The 19,359-nt window shown below is 33.8% G+C and overlaps 1 protein-coding gene across 1 annotated transcript; it reads left to right on the top strand.

Annotated features, from left to right (window-relative positions):
* The first annotated feature begins 14,205 nt into the window (after window positions 1-14,205).
* On the top strand, window positions 14,206-16,181 carry LOC133291294 (protein S40-5-like). The gene has a single exon (XM_061489534.1). It carries the CDS (start codon window positions 14,457-14,459, stop codon window positions 15,012-15,014), a length of 558 nt encoding a protein of 185 aa, XP_061345518.1. The 5' UTR covers window positions 14,206-14,456; the 3' UTR covers window positions 15,015-16,181.
* The last annotated feature ends 3,178 nt before the right edge of the window (window positions 16,182-19,359 follow it).

Genomic DNA, 19,359 nt, shown 5'->3' with positions numbered 1-19,359 from the left:
GTCAAGTAATATTGTTGCTCAGGTGTTTGTATCACCTGATCCAAAAGACCTCTCAAACTTTTCTGGTCGGTTCTTATGGTGAATCTTCTTCCTAACAGATATTGTCTCCACTTTTTCACTGCTTCCGTAATTGCATAAAGCTCTCTAACATACGCAGAAGCCTTTTGCATCCTCAAAGCCAATTTTTTACTGAAATAGGCTATCGGGTGCTCTTGTTGAAGAAGGACTGCACCAACTGCCAAGTCAGAAGCATCAGTTTCAACAGTGAATTCTTTCTGAAAATCGGGCAGAAGCAATACAGGTGCTGTTGTCATTGCAACTTTGAGCTTTTCAAATGCTTGTTGAGCTGCAGCACTCCAAAGAAAGGCATCCCTTTTCAACAATTCAGTAAGGGAAGTTGCAATGGCTGCATAATTACAAACAAATCTTCTGTAGTAGCCTGTTAAGTCTAGAAATCCTCTTAATTCCTTGAGGTTCTTTGGGACAAGCCAATCCAACATAACCTGTATTTTAGTAGGGTCCATCCGAAGGCCATCTATAGTCACCACATGGCCTAGGTAGTCCACCTCTTGTCGTGCAAAAGAACATTTACTCCTCTTGATGAAGAACTTATGTTGCTGTAGAGTGGTGAGGACCAATCGAAGGTGCTGTAAATGCAGCTCCAATGTTGGGCTGTATATTAAAATATCATCAAAGAATACAGCTACAAATTTGCGAAGAAAAGGCTGCAAAATTAGATTCATGGTTGCTTGAAATGTAGAGGGAGCATTGGTTAAGCCAAAAGGCATTACCAAAAACTCATAGTGACCTTGATGAGTACGAAAAGCTGTCTTGTGCACATAAGATGGGTGAACACGGATTTGGTGATAACCAGCCCGTAAATCCAGCTTTGAAAAATATTGTGAGCCACCTAACTCGTCCATCAACTCATCTGTAGTTGGAATAGGAAAACGATCTTTGATGGTGATAGTATTCAAAGCTCTATAATCAATGCAGAACCTCCAAGATCCATCTTTTTTTTTTACTAATAGCACAGGAGATGAAAAAGGGCTGGTGCTTAGCCTTATGAACCCCAAATCTAGCATCTGCTGTATTTGTTTCTCAATTTCAGCCTTTTGATAGTGAGGATATCGATATGGCCTCACATTAATTGGTGAAGCTTGTGGTTGGAGGTGAATCTCATGATCCAGTATTCTGTGGGGAGGAAGTTCTTTTGGTTCAAGGAATAACTCCTCAAATTCTGAGAGTATAAGTTGGACTTCTGAACAATTATCAGGTGGAGGTGCTGAAATAACTGAATCCAGCAGTGTAAGTTGAAACAAAAAAGCTACCTGGTCCTTGTGCTGTAATTTTCGAAACTGATTTAAGGAAATAGGACATGTATGCTTATCACCTTGTAGCTTAATTGTGTTTCCTGCCCATGCAAACTCCATGGTGAGTTTGCTATAATCCAATACCACAGGTCCCAGCATTTGAAGCCATTGGACTCCCAGGACCATGTCTGCACCTTGTATGGGAAGAACATAAAAATCCACTAGGAAAATATGTTGTTGTATCTGAACAGGGACAGCTTGGCAAAAACCTTCACATTTGAGGATTTGGCCATTGCCCACCATAACATTAAATTGCTGATCAGAGGACATTGGTAAGTTGAGAGCTGCTACAACTTTGGGTTGTAAGAAGTTGTGAGTGCTGCCACCATCCACTAGCAGACTCATTTCGGATTTGCCAATGTAGCTAGTAAACCGTAATGTTTGAGGTATCATAACTCCAGATAAGGCATGGAGACTAATTTGTGGTGTCACTGATTCACTGCAATCAGTTGGAGTGTAATCACTAAAGTGGGGTTCCTCTGTCGTAGGATCATCCGAGAGTTGAGAATTCTCTTCATCTGGTACAATTAAAATATGGACCGAAGCTTTGCACTTATGGCCAAAGAAATACTTCTCACCACATGTGAAACAAAGGTTTTTTTCTCTACGTTCTTGCATTTGGCTCTGGGTTATTTTCTGGGTCCATGGTTTTGGTTGATAATTGGGGTTGGCAGTAGAAATGGGTTTTGGGGTAAATTGAGTGGATGAAGTTTTGGGTGTAGGAAGTAAGGGTGGATAAGGGGAATGCAGTTTAGGTGGATATGAAGATTGTGGTTTAGGTGGTACCTCTTTTAAGGATAGCTTTGCTTCTTGGATCTTAGCTAGTGAAATTGCTCTAGTCATCGAAGATGGACGGAATGAGGCTACTTCTTGTTGAATTATAGGTTTCAACCCTGATACAAAACAACTGAGCAAAAATGATTCAGATAAACCGTTTACCTTATTTGAGAGAGTTTCAAATTTCTCTTGATATTCTAGGACGGATCCTTTCTGTATGAGTTTGGAAAGCTGTCCTTGATAGTCTTCCAATTCTGATGGACCAAAACGCACCTGTAATGCTTGAATAAAGGGTTCCCACGAAGCAATATTGGTGTTCTTGCGTACCCATTGATACCAGGCCAGAGCTTTGCCATCAAAATAAATTGGAGCGATTCGAAGCTTCTGTTCCACATCAATGTTGTAAAATTCAAAGAATTGTTCAATCTTGAAGATCCAACCCTGAGGATCGCATGACCCATCAAATTTGGGTACCTTGAGACGAACATTTCGTGCTGCTTGATTATCTTTCGGGACAGAGGAATTAGGTGACATACCCGAAGTTGCAGTGCCGTCTCGATGATTATCAAAGATAGCATCAAGCTTGCATGCAGTCTCCTGAAATTTCTTTGTCATTTGTTCCTTCAAAACCTCAATTTCTGCTTGTGTGTGATCCAAGCGGTCATCAAACGATCGTGATCTAGTGTCAGGGGCCATGTTCAGCTCGATGAAAGCGCCAATTGATAGGAGAAACCTATCCTGACACAGTTGAGGAAGAAAACAGAGAAGAGAGATAGAGAATTCAAGAAGAAGGAGATGAGAAAAAAGACAGTTTATTTCAATGACAAAATTCATACCCATTACGGTTACAAGCGATCCTATTTATACATGTTCTGTTCCTGACCCAATGTGGGTCACTCTAACTACTCAACTAACAAACACTAATATGACTACTTTGCCCATACCAATTACACTTCGTCTCACATGAACCTTTTGGGTTTTCTTATCACCCTTCTTGTTCTTCCTTCGGCAATGCTGTCAGTTACTACATGATTGTCCTCCCTCTCACTTTGATGTGTTTTATTCGTATCAGGAATACATGATATAATACGATGTGACATTCTGATACGTTAATTTTAAAAAATATTAAATTTTGACATGTTAGGACACGTTTTGATATTATATAATATTTTTAATTTATGTAATGTATATTATATTTAATATTCAATAATTTAACAAAAAAATAAAGATAAACTTATAATACTCATCAATTGTGCAAAAAGACATAAAATATCTCAAATATTTATATTAAACTCAATGAAATAGTAATCGTAATCCAACGAATCTAATAGTTGGAATTCAAAATGCTACGCAACATAACCTTTGAACATTTTTTAAGTCTTTGCAATGAGTATTGGAATGTCGGGAAGTGTCGAAGTGTCAGTGAGTGTTGAAAAGTGTCGGACATGACACATCAGGATTTTTGAAGTGTCGATGCTTCATAGTACCTAAGTCGTAATGGTGTGGAATATTCCACATTACATAGAGCGAATATAGAAAAAAATAACTATAAAGATAAAATCAGTATAAATGAATTATTTTTTGAGAAATATTATATTTACAAATTACACTAAGTATGACCAGTCATACTTCAATTAAGAGTGTATGGCCGGTTATACTTAATGTAATTTGTAAAAAAAAAATTATAAACAAATCCTTCCTCTTATTTTTTATATAAAAGATAAGGACGGTATAAAAAAAAAAAGGCTAAAGGACGATTGAATCTGACGGCCCAATGAAGAGGGGAAAAAGAGACGAGCAGAGAACGAAAGAGAAAAAGAGGCGTCAGTGTATTTGCACTTTTAAACCCAATTTAGATGGGCAGAAACATTCTGGGAAGTAAAATTGTGTTGTGTGGATCCTAAATTGCTGAGTTTCATTAATATCACTATATCAGTCATTAGAGATCTAAAAAAAGAGAGGAAAATATGTAAAAAAAAAAAAGGAAAATGTTTTGTCATACTGCAAGAACGGCCAAAATTCATAATTACGTACAAGTAAAAAAAAAAACTATCCACTATATGTACTATGGCATCTAAAAACACCGTAAAATATCTAAAAATAGTAAAAAGAACTTTCCAACATTTTTATAAGCACCCAAGTGGAATAAAAATTAAAACAGGAAAAAGGAGAGCATATATTAATATAACTTTATTTTAAGATACTTTATTGCATCGTTCTTCTTAAAAAAAGTAGTTTATCATATTTTATATATTCAACTAACTTATTTTATCCTTTTTATATTTTATTATTGGCCGTACTTCCAATTCAATAATATGATAGGTTCTTATTAATTCAGTAATAATACTAAACCACCTCCACACACACACACACACATATATATATACAAACGTATTAAATAAAAGTGTGATCGAGTGGTATGAACAATCAATTCTGCTTATTATTTTTACATGAATGGAAGATTGATTTTAAATAAAATTAACCTTAGACCATTCATATATATGATTGTATGATCACGATTAACTCTTATCAGATTATCACTTGATATGTCTATATATATAATATGTTGTGTTACGGATTCCTAATGCGAGAATATGTTCAAAAACTATTATTCTAATTCTAAAACTATGTTGCGAGTTGGGGTTACGAACTAGAAAGTGACCACTCGGAATTTCAATTCGAGCCATTATTGGAGTACACTGGTAGCCCAACAAGGGTGAAGCTTAAACGTTGGTAAACTCTCCTATAATACTGCCAAAGTGGCAAACCCAGGCCCACTACATTTTTTGTCCATGCCCAGGCCTACTAATCAACATAACCTTTTATGATCCAAAATTATAGCTTCTTAGTAAATACTAAAGGCCTTCTCCAAAAGCTGTTTTTTTTTTTTTTAAAGTTTTTTTCACTTTAAATTCGTTTGGATGTCTACTTTAAAAAAAAACAGAAGTCACAAAAAAAATTAAAAAATTTACTTTTTTTATAGGTTAAAAATTTTAACTTCTAAAAATAAGAAAGAGATAAAAATTACTTTTTTGGAAGGCGAAACAAAAAGGCTCTAAATGACATTACGAAGAGAGAACACGTACAGCCTTTTGACCACAAGAAATATATTTCGTCTGAACTTAGCATTTTAAATTATTCTATGGTCTAATTATAGTTCATAAGTAAGAAAAATATATATATACAAAAGATCATTGAATTTAAGTGTGTTTGAATAAATTATCAAAAAAATACTATGTTGTAAATTAATTATTTAAACGATTATTTTTTTTATGATAACAAAATGATTTTAAGATTGGATTTTACTAGGTTTCCTTAGCTCCATCCTTAATGGTTGAGAAGCTGAGCCTCCTTTGACCTTCTTGTTTGTTCCTTAGTCATTGAGAGATTAAGATAATCAGTCACCGTCCTAAGGGCTATTAAGGCTCCTAACTACTTGCCTACCCAACCGACCTAGACAACTTTAACGTTCAACGGCTACAATTACAATGAAAGATTTCCCTCCATGAATATATCAGTCATATACATGAAAGGCATGGCTCCCAAGTCCACCCCTCACCCAATAAAGAGTGAAGGTTTTTAGGGGCTTAAATACATTTCATTCTATACTGCTTTTATTATGTTAGAACTGCCACCGACTTGGTGTTAAAATATTTTCTACAAGCATATCCCCCTCTGTAAATCACCGGTATAACATGACATACCAAACTGATATATACCAAACCCCATTTAAATATGACTCCTACAACAATGTTAAAAAGTTTTGTTTTGTCTATAGTGTATTTAGAAAAAAATCACATTTTTGTATTATATTATCTAAAACTATTTAACAGTAAAAAAAAAAATCACAAATTATCATATTAAAATATATTGTATTTGACCGAAAATATCCTTTATTTGAAAAATGTTACTAGCTAGAGCCGTTTTCAATAAGGATGGATGGCAAAAAAATCTTTCAATCGTTGCCTTTTCTCCTATGTTTTGAAGTCATTCAACCTTGTTACTTTACTGATTAAGCTTGTTAAGCTTCCCACTCCTCTTACATCCATGCGTTAGTCGAAAAAACAGAATAGCCCATATAATTTTGTTTCTACTGATTACCATTTCTAAACCCAATCCAAAGCAACCGCTGATAGACAGATAGCAATGTATGCTTCTAATTAAGACAGGTGTATTTTAATTTCTAATGTACAATAGGATTAAGCATAACCACATATACCCATCCTACTATCTAGATACCATATGGTGAATATATGATTTATTTATTCATGTCGACATCATGGTACCCATAATAATTAAATCTAACCAAGTTTTTCCGCTATAAATAGCCAATTGAGACATTGATTTGATCAGCCCTGGGGACATTTTAGGGACACTAAATTTTATAATGAGATGCCAAGCATATCATTCGCATTCATGACTCGCCTTATGGCTAAACAGATAGAAGCGAGATACAGTGTTTTCTCTCTCTTCATGATTGTACCACAACCCCACCTGATCAAGAAACGCACTTGACATGAGCATGCACCACACCCACATAAGTCTATCTCTCACTCTCTCTCTCTCTCTACACACACCGAGAGACATGCAACAGAATAGCTTTAGGAAGATTTTACACATAATTTTTTTATCTTTCTGATAATTGTTTCTTCTCTATCATTGTGCCGACCATTAACAGAAACACTTAATGAGCTTTCTGTTAACTGTCACTGCAACAGAAATGAGCAACTGTTAGCTGACATAGCTACATGAGTTGTTATATGATATATTGAAAATGACATTGTACCAAACTATTTAGCTACACATAACATAATTATAAAAAAGAAAATAAGATATATATTAACCTTGAAGGCTGAAGCCACCATCGATGCTGCTTCTTTTGGTCGGTGATACCTTACCCTCGCACACGCTTGCATGTGCAATTGAGCATATATAATTACTACGATAAGATAGATTTAAAGACAACAATATCTTAACAAGCTGTAGTTTTTGGCTTTATGTTTATTATCTTAAACTGGCAGTGAAGTGGTGAAGTATAGTTAAGTTGGAATATGTTATTGAAGAAAGTATTATGTTCGATGTTCTGAAGTCATGAACTTGCAGAGACTACAATAAGCAATTATATTATAGCTAGCGCTATATATATACACAGCTATAGGGAGACAAGAAATGCATATGCAGTCCCAGACCAGGGTGGTTGATTGAGCTGTAGAAAAACAGAAAATATATAAAATTGAACCCTTTCGAGTTCTCCAATTCTCAATCTCAATAATTTCTGAATATGTGGAAAGATTCCTGTGAGTTATTTATTATATCATATGTGGTAACCGTTTACAAGAGGAAATGAAGTTGTTTAGCAAATAATTAATGCGAAAGGGAGTTTAGACTAGTTATACAAAAGCAGATAGTTTAAGGCTATAATTAATAGCGCTTGACTTAAATTTTAATTAACTAGAGTGTTAAGGTAGAAATCTTTGACTGCTACTCTTAACCTGGGTTGGGTCCTTGGTGATTACAGCGGGGTGTTTGGTAGGGGTTTTTGATAGGAATACTCAGGCAACTTCAAATCATTTTTCAACTTGACTATATTTGGTACAAGAGTTACAAAAATTTAGGTAGGAGAATTCTTTCCCCACGCAACGTGATTTATTTGCAAAATTTCTTGTTTTGCACTGTTTCAAAAAATCATATTGACGATGGTATTTTGAGTTTGATGGAGAAAGAAAAAAATGAGCACTAAATTAGAGACGAAATTGTCCCTCGTCTAAAGTGTCTTTCGACTCTCATTTGCAATAGGCAATAACACTCTTATTTGCTTGATTGACCAGAGATAAAAATTAACCTTTACACGTCATTTTTTATTCCCTGCTGATTCTCCTATCCTATTGTTATCATTAGTTAGGGATAAAAAAATTTATTAAAAGAATTCTATAAAGATATCTTCGTCACAATTCAATTTACAGGTCAACTCCTATTGAACCTTCAGACCACACGCTCAAAAAATTTTACAAGGGTTATATTCGTCATTTTAATCCATTTTTCCATTAATATTTTATCTTCAATCAAATATAGACTCCAAAAATTTAACTCAATTTTCTTGATAATATTTTGACCTACCAAATAACTTTTTTAAAATTTTCTTACCAAAATCACTTTTTCACCATATCCCTATTAATTGTATTTGCCTAGTAAAAGATAATTTCTTCTCTACCAAACACTCCCTGGATATTTTTCTTTTCCTATCAACATGACAACTAAAAGTGTTCTTAATCTTATAAGGCCATTTTTTAATTAACAGAGAAGAAGAAAGAAATATTGTGAGATAAACGGTATTTTTTCAATTTTCAAATTAGAGAATCTAATCCCTGTTAAATATATGTGTAGGGTAGGACTTGTGAATATGGCTCTAAGCCTATCTTGTTTGGTTTTTTCTTGACTGCTTTTTACACGCTTCGCTTTTTTTATTCTTAGAAAAAATAGTAGACCTTGGACACAGAAAAATGAAACCATATTTTTTGTATGAAAATCGTTGGCATATTATTTCAAAGATTATCGTTGTGATTCAAAAGTGCGGAACTGATTGCGATTTATGATCTTCAGTAAATTATCTACTGCCTTATACAAGAATGATAAAACCGGCCACCTGCATGGCAGCTGTTACCGCTGAATATCTGCTCAGAAATTAGAACAAAAGATGGAAATGGTGGACTCCATTGATAGGGACTCATTTGGCTTTGTTTGGTGGGAAGATGGCCTAGCTAACAGATTTTTATTGTTTTGTAGTTTGGATTTTGAACTGTGATATGAAAAGCATGAGACGATGCCTCTGGAATCTTGTTCATGAATTATTGGATATATAGATCCAAGTTTAACATATAGAGACAGAACATATGTAGAATCCAAGATTCAAAGAGAGATGGACATAGATACATGAAATGGATTCCATGTACAAACATTACACTAGATTTTTTCGTGTAAGCAAAAATATACTATGGGATTATATGATAGATCTAGAGCACTAGTTTTAAACTTACTTGTTTTAGAGATTCTGGATCTCAAAGGCAATGTCACGCTTGATCGGAAAATACTGGAAGTTTGAAAGACTAGAAATGTGAATGTGCACTTTGATAGTGCTTAAAATAAGAAGAAAACCTAGTTACAAATCAAATTAATCTTATGAGCCTTCTTGTCGATAGTGGGTGAAGAAATTCAAAACCAATAAAAATATGTTGCGAAAAATGGAAGTGTGAAAGAATACAGTAATATAGAATTTAGTTTAATAAAAACTTAGTTGTATAAAAAGGAAATGGGTTCATCTAATCTTACGTTACATGAGAGAAGATCTCTTATGTTGTAGACACACATGAAATGTGGTCTGTAATTTACAAAATATATATATATATATATATATAAAGAATGTTACGATTTTCGATTAATCTATTAGAAATAAAACTACTCTTAATTTGTGTATAAATAGTTTTGCCAAAGGAAATTTGTGTGTTTTGCCAAAGGTAAACAGCAAAACAAATTATAATTGACTTTCGTTGAGCAAATAAATTGAAAAGAAAGGAATGGTGATTAAAATTTTCAGAGTACCCCGACAAAGCCTTCGTGAAGATACTGTCCCGGCCTTGAATAAATTTTTGTTACTAATGTACCTAGATTCAGTACATCTCATTAATAAGAACATTACACATCAAAAGAAAGAGAAAAAAATTGACAGAAAAAAGAAAATTTTAACTAACATGTAATATTTTCATCGGTGAGATATACTCAATTTTTAATATAACAGTAGTACCAAAGATTTATTGCCCGACCTTATGCCATGTGTACTAAACTGCATACAGTGCACACCCCAATGCTAGAACACGACTGTTAACCTAATCATACAGTGTGGGCCTTCTTCCCTTTCTTCACCCAAACAAAAAACAAAAAACCTCGAAGAATTCATCTTCGTATAATCATTTCTGGCACTGGTGCTCCAGTGGATCCAAGTGTTCCAAAAAAATATAGCCATCATAAAACTAGTTTAATATCATAATAATATTTTTCTCACCTTATAGAAATTAATTTTATCTTCCTTCTCGTGCACATAAAAGTAAGTATATGGGCCCCTTATATTATTTTTTTCTATCTTTTTCTTACATGATCTCATATAAGGCTCACATAATTTTATGTATATATATATTAAATAAAATTATTTCCTACAACATGAAAAATATTAATCCCAATAATATCACGGTATATCTAATCCATATCTGTCAAGAACAATTATACATCTACCTATCTGGAAACCATGATATCACATGGAAAACTATGATTTCTGTTTTGACACTTAATTTCCCTTATTTTTTGCATCCCGGGTAGCTGCTTATACAACGGATCAGATTCTCATTCTGATATTGCAATTTAAAATGATCAAAATATATAAATATATGGATGGAGATAATTTTATATTGATGTAAGTTATACTCTCAATATTAATCTTACTTATATCAAATGATTTTGATTTGTTAAATATGTGAACCGTTAGATACAAACAAATCAATGAGATAAAACTTTTTATCCTTACACTAATCTATATATCCATTTATTATGTAGCAATAACAATATGTGAAATAATAACAATAGTATTATGACTTGGCATCAAATAAATCCCCTGCAAGTATCACAACAACTGACATAGCTAAACACAGATTGTGGCAGTTTCAGGGGTGTTTTTGTTCATAAACATAAAGTTGGCATAATAGTGTGTCAAGTTTTTGGGACTGTCCCAATTATGAATCATTCCACTTACAAATTTGTGTGTCGTTTTGCTAAGCACCAAGGGGGTTTCCTAACATGTTGGATTATTTTATTACAGTGGGCCATCCGTTATGAGCCGCCACAACCAAATTTTTAGCTTATCCAATTTACCCCCGACCCAGTTACCCACTCTCGTTCATTTTAGGCAACACAAACAAATGCTAAGTTATTTTGTAATTTAACGAAGTACAAAGTGCAATAAGGGGTAGAAAGATAAAAAAAAAAAAAATTATCTGAAAACCTTGATTTTCAAAAATATAATTTTTATATTCAGTTAATAATAATATTCAAAACTTAAAAATTAAAAAAAAAATTCAGTTTCTAAAAAATCATAGAGAATGTTGCATACCAAACGTCTCCATGAATCACGCAAATGAGAGGCCGGGAATAAAAGCAGAGCATAGGATGCTTGCTTGCACCGACGAGTCTAAGTAGCCATAGTTGGACCGAGGGTCCAGGACCCACTCCTGCTAAATCTAACCATTTCCGCTGGTTGTGAAAACTGTGTGACCCACTTTTTGCCCTCTCCACAATCTCAGGCCCAAAAATATCGTAATAACTCACTCATCATCAGTAATACATATTCAAAAATGGCTTTTTACAGAAACAGTACCATTATTCATGAGCGAGGAAAGCTGCACACCAGGACCGTAACCACCATTGGCTATTTGGGTAAAGCTTTCACATTTGTACTGGGCCTGGGCCCTAGGCCCATAAGTGTTGATGGAGAAATATTTTGAATTTTTTATACAATAATTGAGTGTTGATAATGTATATACATTGATTTTCACGACAGTCCCCACTCACCGTGGGTCCCACACGGACCCAAATCTTATTCTGAACCGCTCAATGTGCCTCTCACACTCTGCTCTTCTCTCGGAGTCTGGGAAGGGAGGATTTTGAAGATGCTTTTTTTTAAACCCATTGCCATTCACGTCACGCTGAAGTGGGATTAGTTTAACTCTAATTATCACTTTGCAACCTTCTCAAAAAATCAATTGTTTCCGTTCGGTGTCATCATCATCGTTATCCTCAGTCTTCTTCCCACAACTACAACCTTATTTTCGCAAAAAATTTCAACCTGTCATTGTGTGCCCACGTGGCTCGGATAGAGACAGCATCCACGGGCCTTATTGTGCAAGAATCTTACACGTGGTGGATTGTAAGAGGATGCAGTAGAGATGGTTAACACGCCAGTACGGCAGTACCCACGTGGAGGTGGGATCTTGATTGGATGCATTTGATGTTGTCAAACACGATATCTAAGAAATTTTTTAGTGTTCGGAATCATGATTTTTAATAATATAATGAGAAATTGAGTTTATTAAAAATGGTATAAAAAATTGTTTGGTAGACATAAATATTACTGAAAATATTGAATAATTATACTTAGTATGTGTTTGATTAATAGTAAAATATGATGAACTTACGAAACTAATCTTTAACTTTTAAAAATATCAAACCTAGGTTTTGATGTGAGCTGGGATATTTTTGTCTCACAATTTGCTTTTCAGCTTCCCCTAATGTTGGATTTCTCAATTACTACATATTTTTTGGTAATCTGAAATTTTAATTTTCTTTATAAATTTGATTACTGGTAAACGAAGATACCCAAAAAAGACATGTTGTCAACTTGTACCAAATATGACAATTCATGATTACCAACGTAATTTTATCAATCATCTTCAAAAATACCTTGTACCAAACACATCCCTATCGTAATTGTATTAGATAGTAAAAAACACACAAGGAGTGATGGACATGCATTTCTCTCTCCTCTCTACTAATTCGTTAATCCCTTTTATTTTATTTTATATAAGCTTTTTGTGAAAGTTACAAAATATATACGAAATGTTAAATGTACAATTGCTTTTTCAATGCAAGGTGATACATTTTCCTACTCAAAAAAGGAAATGTGTAATCAATTTGTGAAGGATCGCGACAGGTGTACTTTTTTAGTTGCATATTAATTTGATTATTATGTAGAGAAAGTGATATGAAAATTACAAATAGAGACACATAAATATCCTTTACCTCCGCCATCCAAATTCCAAACCAAGTAGTTGAGTTTTTTTTTCTTTTTTTCGCCTTTCAAATTTAAGCATAATGAAAAAAGAAAAAGAAAAATGAAGCCTCAAATGTGAATAATCCGAGTGGCCATAAGTAGAAAGAGAAATATGGGGACCAACGACGAAAATGGAAATTTGATTGAAGAAGCACACGTCGGTAAGCAGAATGGGCATAGCACTCCCTTCTCTTCCCAACTCATCTCCCTCCATTCATTCAACAAAATTGGCCTAATGATTTCACGCGCCATCACAGCTGCGTGCTGCTCAACAGAACAAGACATATATTCAATCTTATTAAAACCGGTTGCTGATTGTCCCGGTCGTGGTATTAGATTACTGGTTCAATTAATGAGTCACCGATTTAATTGCATGTTTTGATAATTATATATAATTCTATGATTTATATTAAAAAATTATACACATACTTAAATATCTAAAAAGATGATAAAAATTTCAAATATTTTAATATATGAAATAATAAATCACATATTATTATCCAGTAAAGGACCCAACAAAAAGTTATAATGATCGTGATACGGGGCTTCAGGTTCATTAAACAATATCTCTAACAATCAATCAAATCAAAATTTTCTGCATATATAGTGCATAACTAAGATAATATTAATGATGTAAGTACATAACTTATGTAAGTCAATAAGTAAAAAAATATTCAAATATGTCCATTATGATTTTTTTTTGGAAAAAAAATTAGAATTTTTTTTTGAGACCGGACCGGGTCACCGGTTAACCGATCGGGTCACCAATTTTCATGAAAACCAGCCGGATCGCACCGGTTCTGATGCATGGCTGGTCTATTGCTTCAATTAGACCAATTATATGACTGGTTTATCGATTTTCGGATTGACCCGACCGAGTCGATCTGATTTTATTAACCTTGGATATAATTATTTGAGACAATTGCATTTATTTTTTCAAAACAATATTTTAATACATTACACATCTTTGTTATTTGACATTTTTCAAATAAACATAGTGTAAAAATTCCTCACAATGTAAAAAATAGAGTGTAAAGGATGAAATATAATTTTATTATAAACTATCGGTAAAGTTAATATTTATTTTTCTAATATCAAAGACGAATACTTATAAATCTAGTATTTGTTTTGACATGGTTATGGTGACAGACAGCAGCTTCTTCTTTTTCACCGTACAACATAGGAGGAAATGCAGACAAAATGAAGGTGAAACTCAAATGCAAATGAAATTTGAGATGAACCCCTGTAAGAAAAAGGCTATATATACACATAGACCACTATGAACACAGCTTATGCCAAACCCAAGCCAGTTCCAAGGGGTAAAGGTAAGGGTAAGGGTAAGGGCAATGGACTTGGAATTAACATAATATTGCCTTGGCTTGGCTTCGTTTCCCTTACTAGCTACCACCGTCTAAACCCAATTCCGCCGTCGCTATATGGCCAAAGGTCGTAAATTCAGCACAAACCGTAGCGAACGCTTCTTGGGAACAACCTATACCCAAGGCTCCACTGCCAACGACCCATCGGAGCTCAGGGAAGAGGATGTCTGGTCCATGGCGGAAGACCATGGCCGCGATGTCATTGTCTCACACGGCGATTGGGAGCCACGGCGTCGGAACAGGGACCAGGACCACCGCCACGTGGGTGGTTTGTCCCAGGCGTTCGAACAACCGTCGTCGAGGATCGTGCACCACCAGTACCGTGCGCACGACGCCGTTGCATCGCCACGTGGACATCTCATGGCCACGTCAGCGCCGGTGAACGTGCCGGACTGGAGCAAGATACTCCGGGTCGACTCGGTGGAATCGCTGCATGACACGGACGACGGTTTCGACGACAACGAGTCGGAGATGGTTCCGCCGCATGAGTACTTGGCGCGTAGCCGGAAGATGGCGGCAAACTCGGTTTTCGAGGGGGTGGGTCGTACGTTAAAGGGCCGCGACTTGAGGCGGGTTCGCGACGCCGTCTGGAGTCAGACCGGGTTCAATGGCTGAGGTGGTCCGGTTCATAATTGAATTGATTGTTATTAATTATTACTGCTGTCAATCAGATTTAAGGGTGGTGGTTAATTTACAAATTTTGGATTAAAAAACAAACAAACAAACAAATAGATTTAGTTATAGTCTTTAGTTGTTCTCATTTTCGTTGTGGGTTGGTAAAATTGAATGGGTGGGTTTTTCTGGTCAATGATTGGATTGGGTCAGGGTGGACTCTTCTTAAGAGAGTCAAACTCTGTGGCCAGTGAGCCTTAGCATAAATTGGAAATTAAAATTAAAGCAGGATCATATGAGACTCAGACCGCTCTAATCCAGTTTTTGGGTAAATCTGTATTCCAGTTACCGTCCGTATATATGATAAAATCTGAACAGGAAATAACTATCCCGTGCTTGGATAAATTTGTATCCCAGTTCTGTTGTTCGCAGTAAACCCCACGACAAACAGAAAGTAAGGCATCGTCGATTTAATTGGTGGTTTGGTTTTATGAATTGTTAAGTAGTATTTGAAGGTTTGATGAGAACCGGACAAGCATGAAGCATGTAACATGAAATACTGTCAACTTAAGAAAGTGTTCCGAGGGAACTTTCGTTGGTTGGTTATTATGCAAATAATGGGAATCACATATATTCTTAAATTACCACCTTTTTGAAACCGGGACCTAATTTATCTCTTTTATTATTAGTATTATTTTTATATACGAAGGGCCGAAATCCCATGACCGGTCTATTAGGACCATTGTTTTTTGTGGGATAATAACATTTCAAATTTTATCTTAAAGTTGTACCATAAAGGAGGAGGAAAAAAGGCTGGTTAAAGACCCCAAACTACACTTCAAAAGTACGAAACCAACTAATTTTTGACTTGTTACCGTGCAAAATGTTAGCGGCTCCTTTGTCTTATGAAAATACTATTTTAAATTTCACATTCATTGAGGTAAGAGTTTCATACAGTTTTAGAGGAACGAGAGAAGTATCTTTTATGGGAAAAGTGTGTATAATTTTGAAGGATGTAAAGTTGTGTCATTTTAAGAGAGAGAAAGAGATAGATAAAGGAGGAGAGAGAGTTGACAAGAAAAATAAAGTTGTGGGTCCCACCTCTTTGTGAGAGTGAAAGGATGTAAGTTGTGTAATTTAAATGTATAGACACTTTTCCCATCTTTTATTATGGTTAAGTTAGTCTTATGCACCATTGAGAATTTATTCCAGTGACTCTTCGATATTTGTATTTGTCTTTTTCCTCTATCTTTTTTTTAAATTAACGAAGCTCACATATGTTTATTCTATTACATAAGACACCTTATCTCCTACGGCACGAGAATAATAATTTTCAAAAATATTATGTGTAAATTCAGTTTGTTTCATTATAATTAGAGAAATCATTATCTCATTTTACATGAGATAGTTATCTCATATTCTTCTCACATAAAAATTAAGCCACTATTTTTTATTTTTTTTAATTGGTGGTGGACCCATCACATCACCTCTCTATAATAGAAGATAATTATTTCCAACAATAACCCCGTAAAATTATTGTGCCACCACATGGTAAATCTTTATCGATATAACATTTTTTTTTTCTTTCCTTTTTCGTTACAAGTCGGTTAGAATTAAATAATGTTTGATATTTTATAAAATTAAAAACACCAGAATGATTTCAATGATAAATTGTCTAGATGCATAACATAATGCATTCGCTTGTGTCTAAAATTAAGAAAATGTAATAATATAAATTATGTATGTACTTATTACTTAAATTTGTTAAATTTTAAAATTAAATATTAAGTCTTAAGAATAAATTTTCAAAATATTTACATATATACCTACATGATATAATTTTTTTTTTGAGTCGATATAAAGCTAACTCAACTAAATAAGATCATGCATTGAGGCTTGTAATATACTTTAATTTTGAAATAAAATGACTTTTTCCTAATTTTTATTATATAAAAAAGCTCTCTTGTAATTCAATAAGTTTAACATTTGGAAATGCAAACGTAAAATGGGAACCAATAAGTCTTACATTAAAAAGAAATTAAGAAAGTAATGATTATAAAAGAAAAAAATTTCACAAACTTATCATTTTTTATAAGGATCAGATATGAACTGTACATTGAACATTAGGGTCACCCATATTCTCAGCATAAAGTCTTAATCCTCTTTTTTTACAATAATCAATTTTTGTTGTTGTGGGGGGGGGGGGGGGGGGGGGTGTGGGTTGAACCTTCCAAGTCTTTAACATCATGTCAAATCGAGGAACCTACCAAAAAACATTAAATCCAAACTATTTAATGTCATTATAAATAATTTGGGGACAAATATAGGGTCACCCAGTGAGAGAGGGACACCAAATGCTTTTAATGTAAAAGTGATGGATGGTACCACTGGCATTGGTACAGGTTAATTAAGGTTTAAGAATGGGAATGAGAAACATTAGGACTTAGGAGACTCAAATGGCAGGCTAATGGTTGTACCCTTTTTTGCATGAAAATGACGCAACTCTTACATGTAGGGCTAACAACTTATGTGGCTTTGGGACCATTGGTTTTGCACTCTTGGTGCCAAAGTTTGATAGAGATTTGGGTAGATATAGTTCGTGCCACGCTTAAAAATCTCTATCACAATCATCGGTCCTCCCATTGAGATAAGCACTTAAGGTTTTGACCAATGGAACAAAAGATGAGCACCGAAGGCCTCTCTCTTTTTATAAGGTGGGACATGCTTTTAACAAACCCTTTACTAAACATCCAAATTTCCAAATTAGTGCTTCGGTATTGTACTAAAAAAAAAAATAGTGCTTCGGTAAGAAAGGGAAGTGAGGACTTTAGTAAGAGGAATCAACAAACTTAGTTTGATGCCCACTTTAATCAAATTTACGTACTTTTTCTGCTTATAGTTGTACTTCTTCGATTTGTAACCGAACCAATATTTTCATGCTGACAATATATAGTACCATTTTTATAATTCTTTAAGCATAACCACGTGTTTTCTTTCTCATTTTCCTTTTCAATTTTTTTTTTTGCAATAAATATTAAAATATGCCTTTCAAATAAGAAGACAACAATAAGAAAATAACTCATAAAAAAACGAAAACAAACATTCCTTCAATTCCTTACCTTATTATTTATTGTATAAACTAGCAGAAAAATATTTCTGCAGTTAACAGATAAGTTATCTGCATTTATTTATTTTCAAAATGACGTCATTTTAGAATTGAAAGATTAAAAAATTATAATTATAAAGACTATAACAACTCTGAAATAAATTAAAATTATCAAAATACCATGATTTTCGTCCCAAAACGACATCGTATTAGGTTTACTGCAGATAACTTATCTGCAGTAACTACAGAAGAAGCGAACTCATAAATAAATAGTTTATCTTGGTAAATTCTATTATATTGTAATTTTTTTTATAGACCACAGGTATCCTCCACGGGAGATAATACTGTTCAAAGTGGGTCCAGAATTAAGACTTTAAACTCCTCTCAAATATGGTACTAAGGGGGATCGAATACATGCTCTCACCCTCACATGCTCAGCTCCCATGCACCAACTGAATTACCATCATTTGGTTTATTATTATAATTAGTTCTATTATTATTATTATCTAAAAATTAACTTTATTATTTCGTTGTTTGTTGCATAGATTCTGTCGTTAAAGAAGTATCACTCAACTATAAATAGATGCATTTTTTTAAAGGTAAATTTGGGGCACAACGATCAAAGTGCCACACTTTTTGGAAAAAAGTACCTGAATGTCATGCTCTTCAATTTTTGTTTTTTTAAAATACCACGTTACCTAACTCGCTACAACGCCTAATGAGTTAGGTGTGGACACGTGGCAGAAGGTGCATGCATGGCCACGTAAGCCTCTGAGCAGTGCAGCGAGATTATATGGCATCAAATGCTCTATGCAGCATAGCATGTTACGTGTGTGTCACAAAATAATTTAAATCAATATAGATTGAATTAAACTAAAGTAATTAACAAACATAAATTACATTTAATTCATTAATACTCCTAAATTAAATTACATTACTTAACGGTTCAAAAAAATAATATAACTTAAACTAAATGAAATGAAATTAATTAACACTCCTAAATAGTTATAAAATAATTTAAATTAATATAGACTGGATTAAACTAAAATAATTAATAAACATAAATTATATATAATTTATTAACACTCTTTAATTAAATTAAATTATTTAACAGTTAAAAAAAAACTAGCTGTTAAATAAAAACTAACATAACTTAAACTAAATTAAATGAAATTAATTAACATTCCTAAAAATAATTAATTAAAATTTATAAAATAATTTAAATTAATATAGACTGAAATA

The sequence above is a fragment of the Gastrolobium bilobum genome, unplaced genomic scaffold (genome assembly GCF_033153095.1).
Source record: "Gastrolobium bilobum isolate Gb01-03AN ecotype WA unplaced genomic scaffold, APGP_CSIRO_Gbil_v1 utg7904, whole genome shotgun sequence".
Taxonomy (NCBI): Eukaryota; Viridiplantae; Streptophyta; class Magnoliopsida; order Fabales; family Fabaceae; genus Gastrolobium; species Gastrolobium bilobum.
This window is presented reverse-complemented; position numbering and strand designations above follow the sequence as displayed.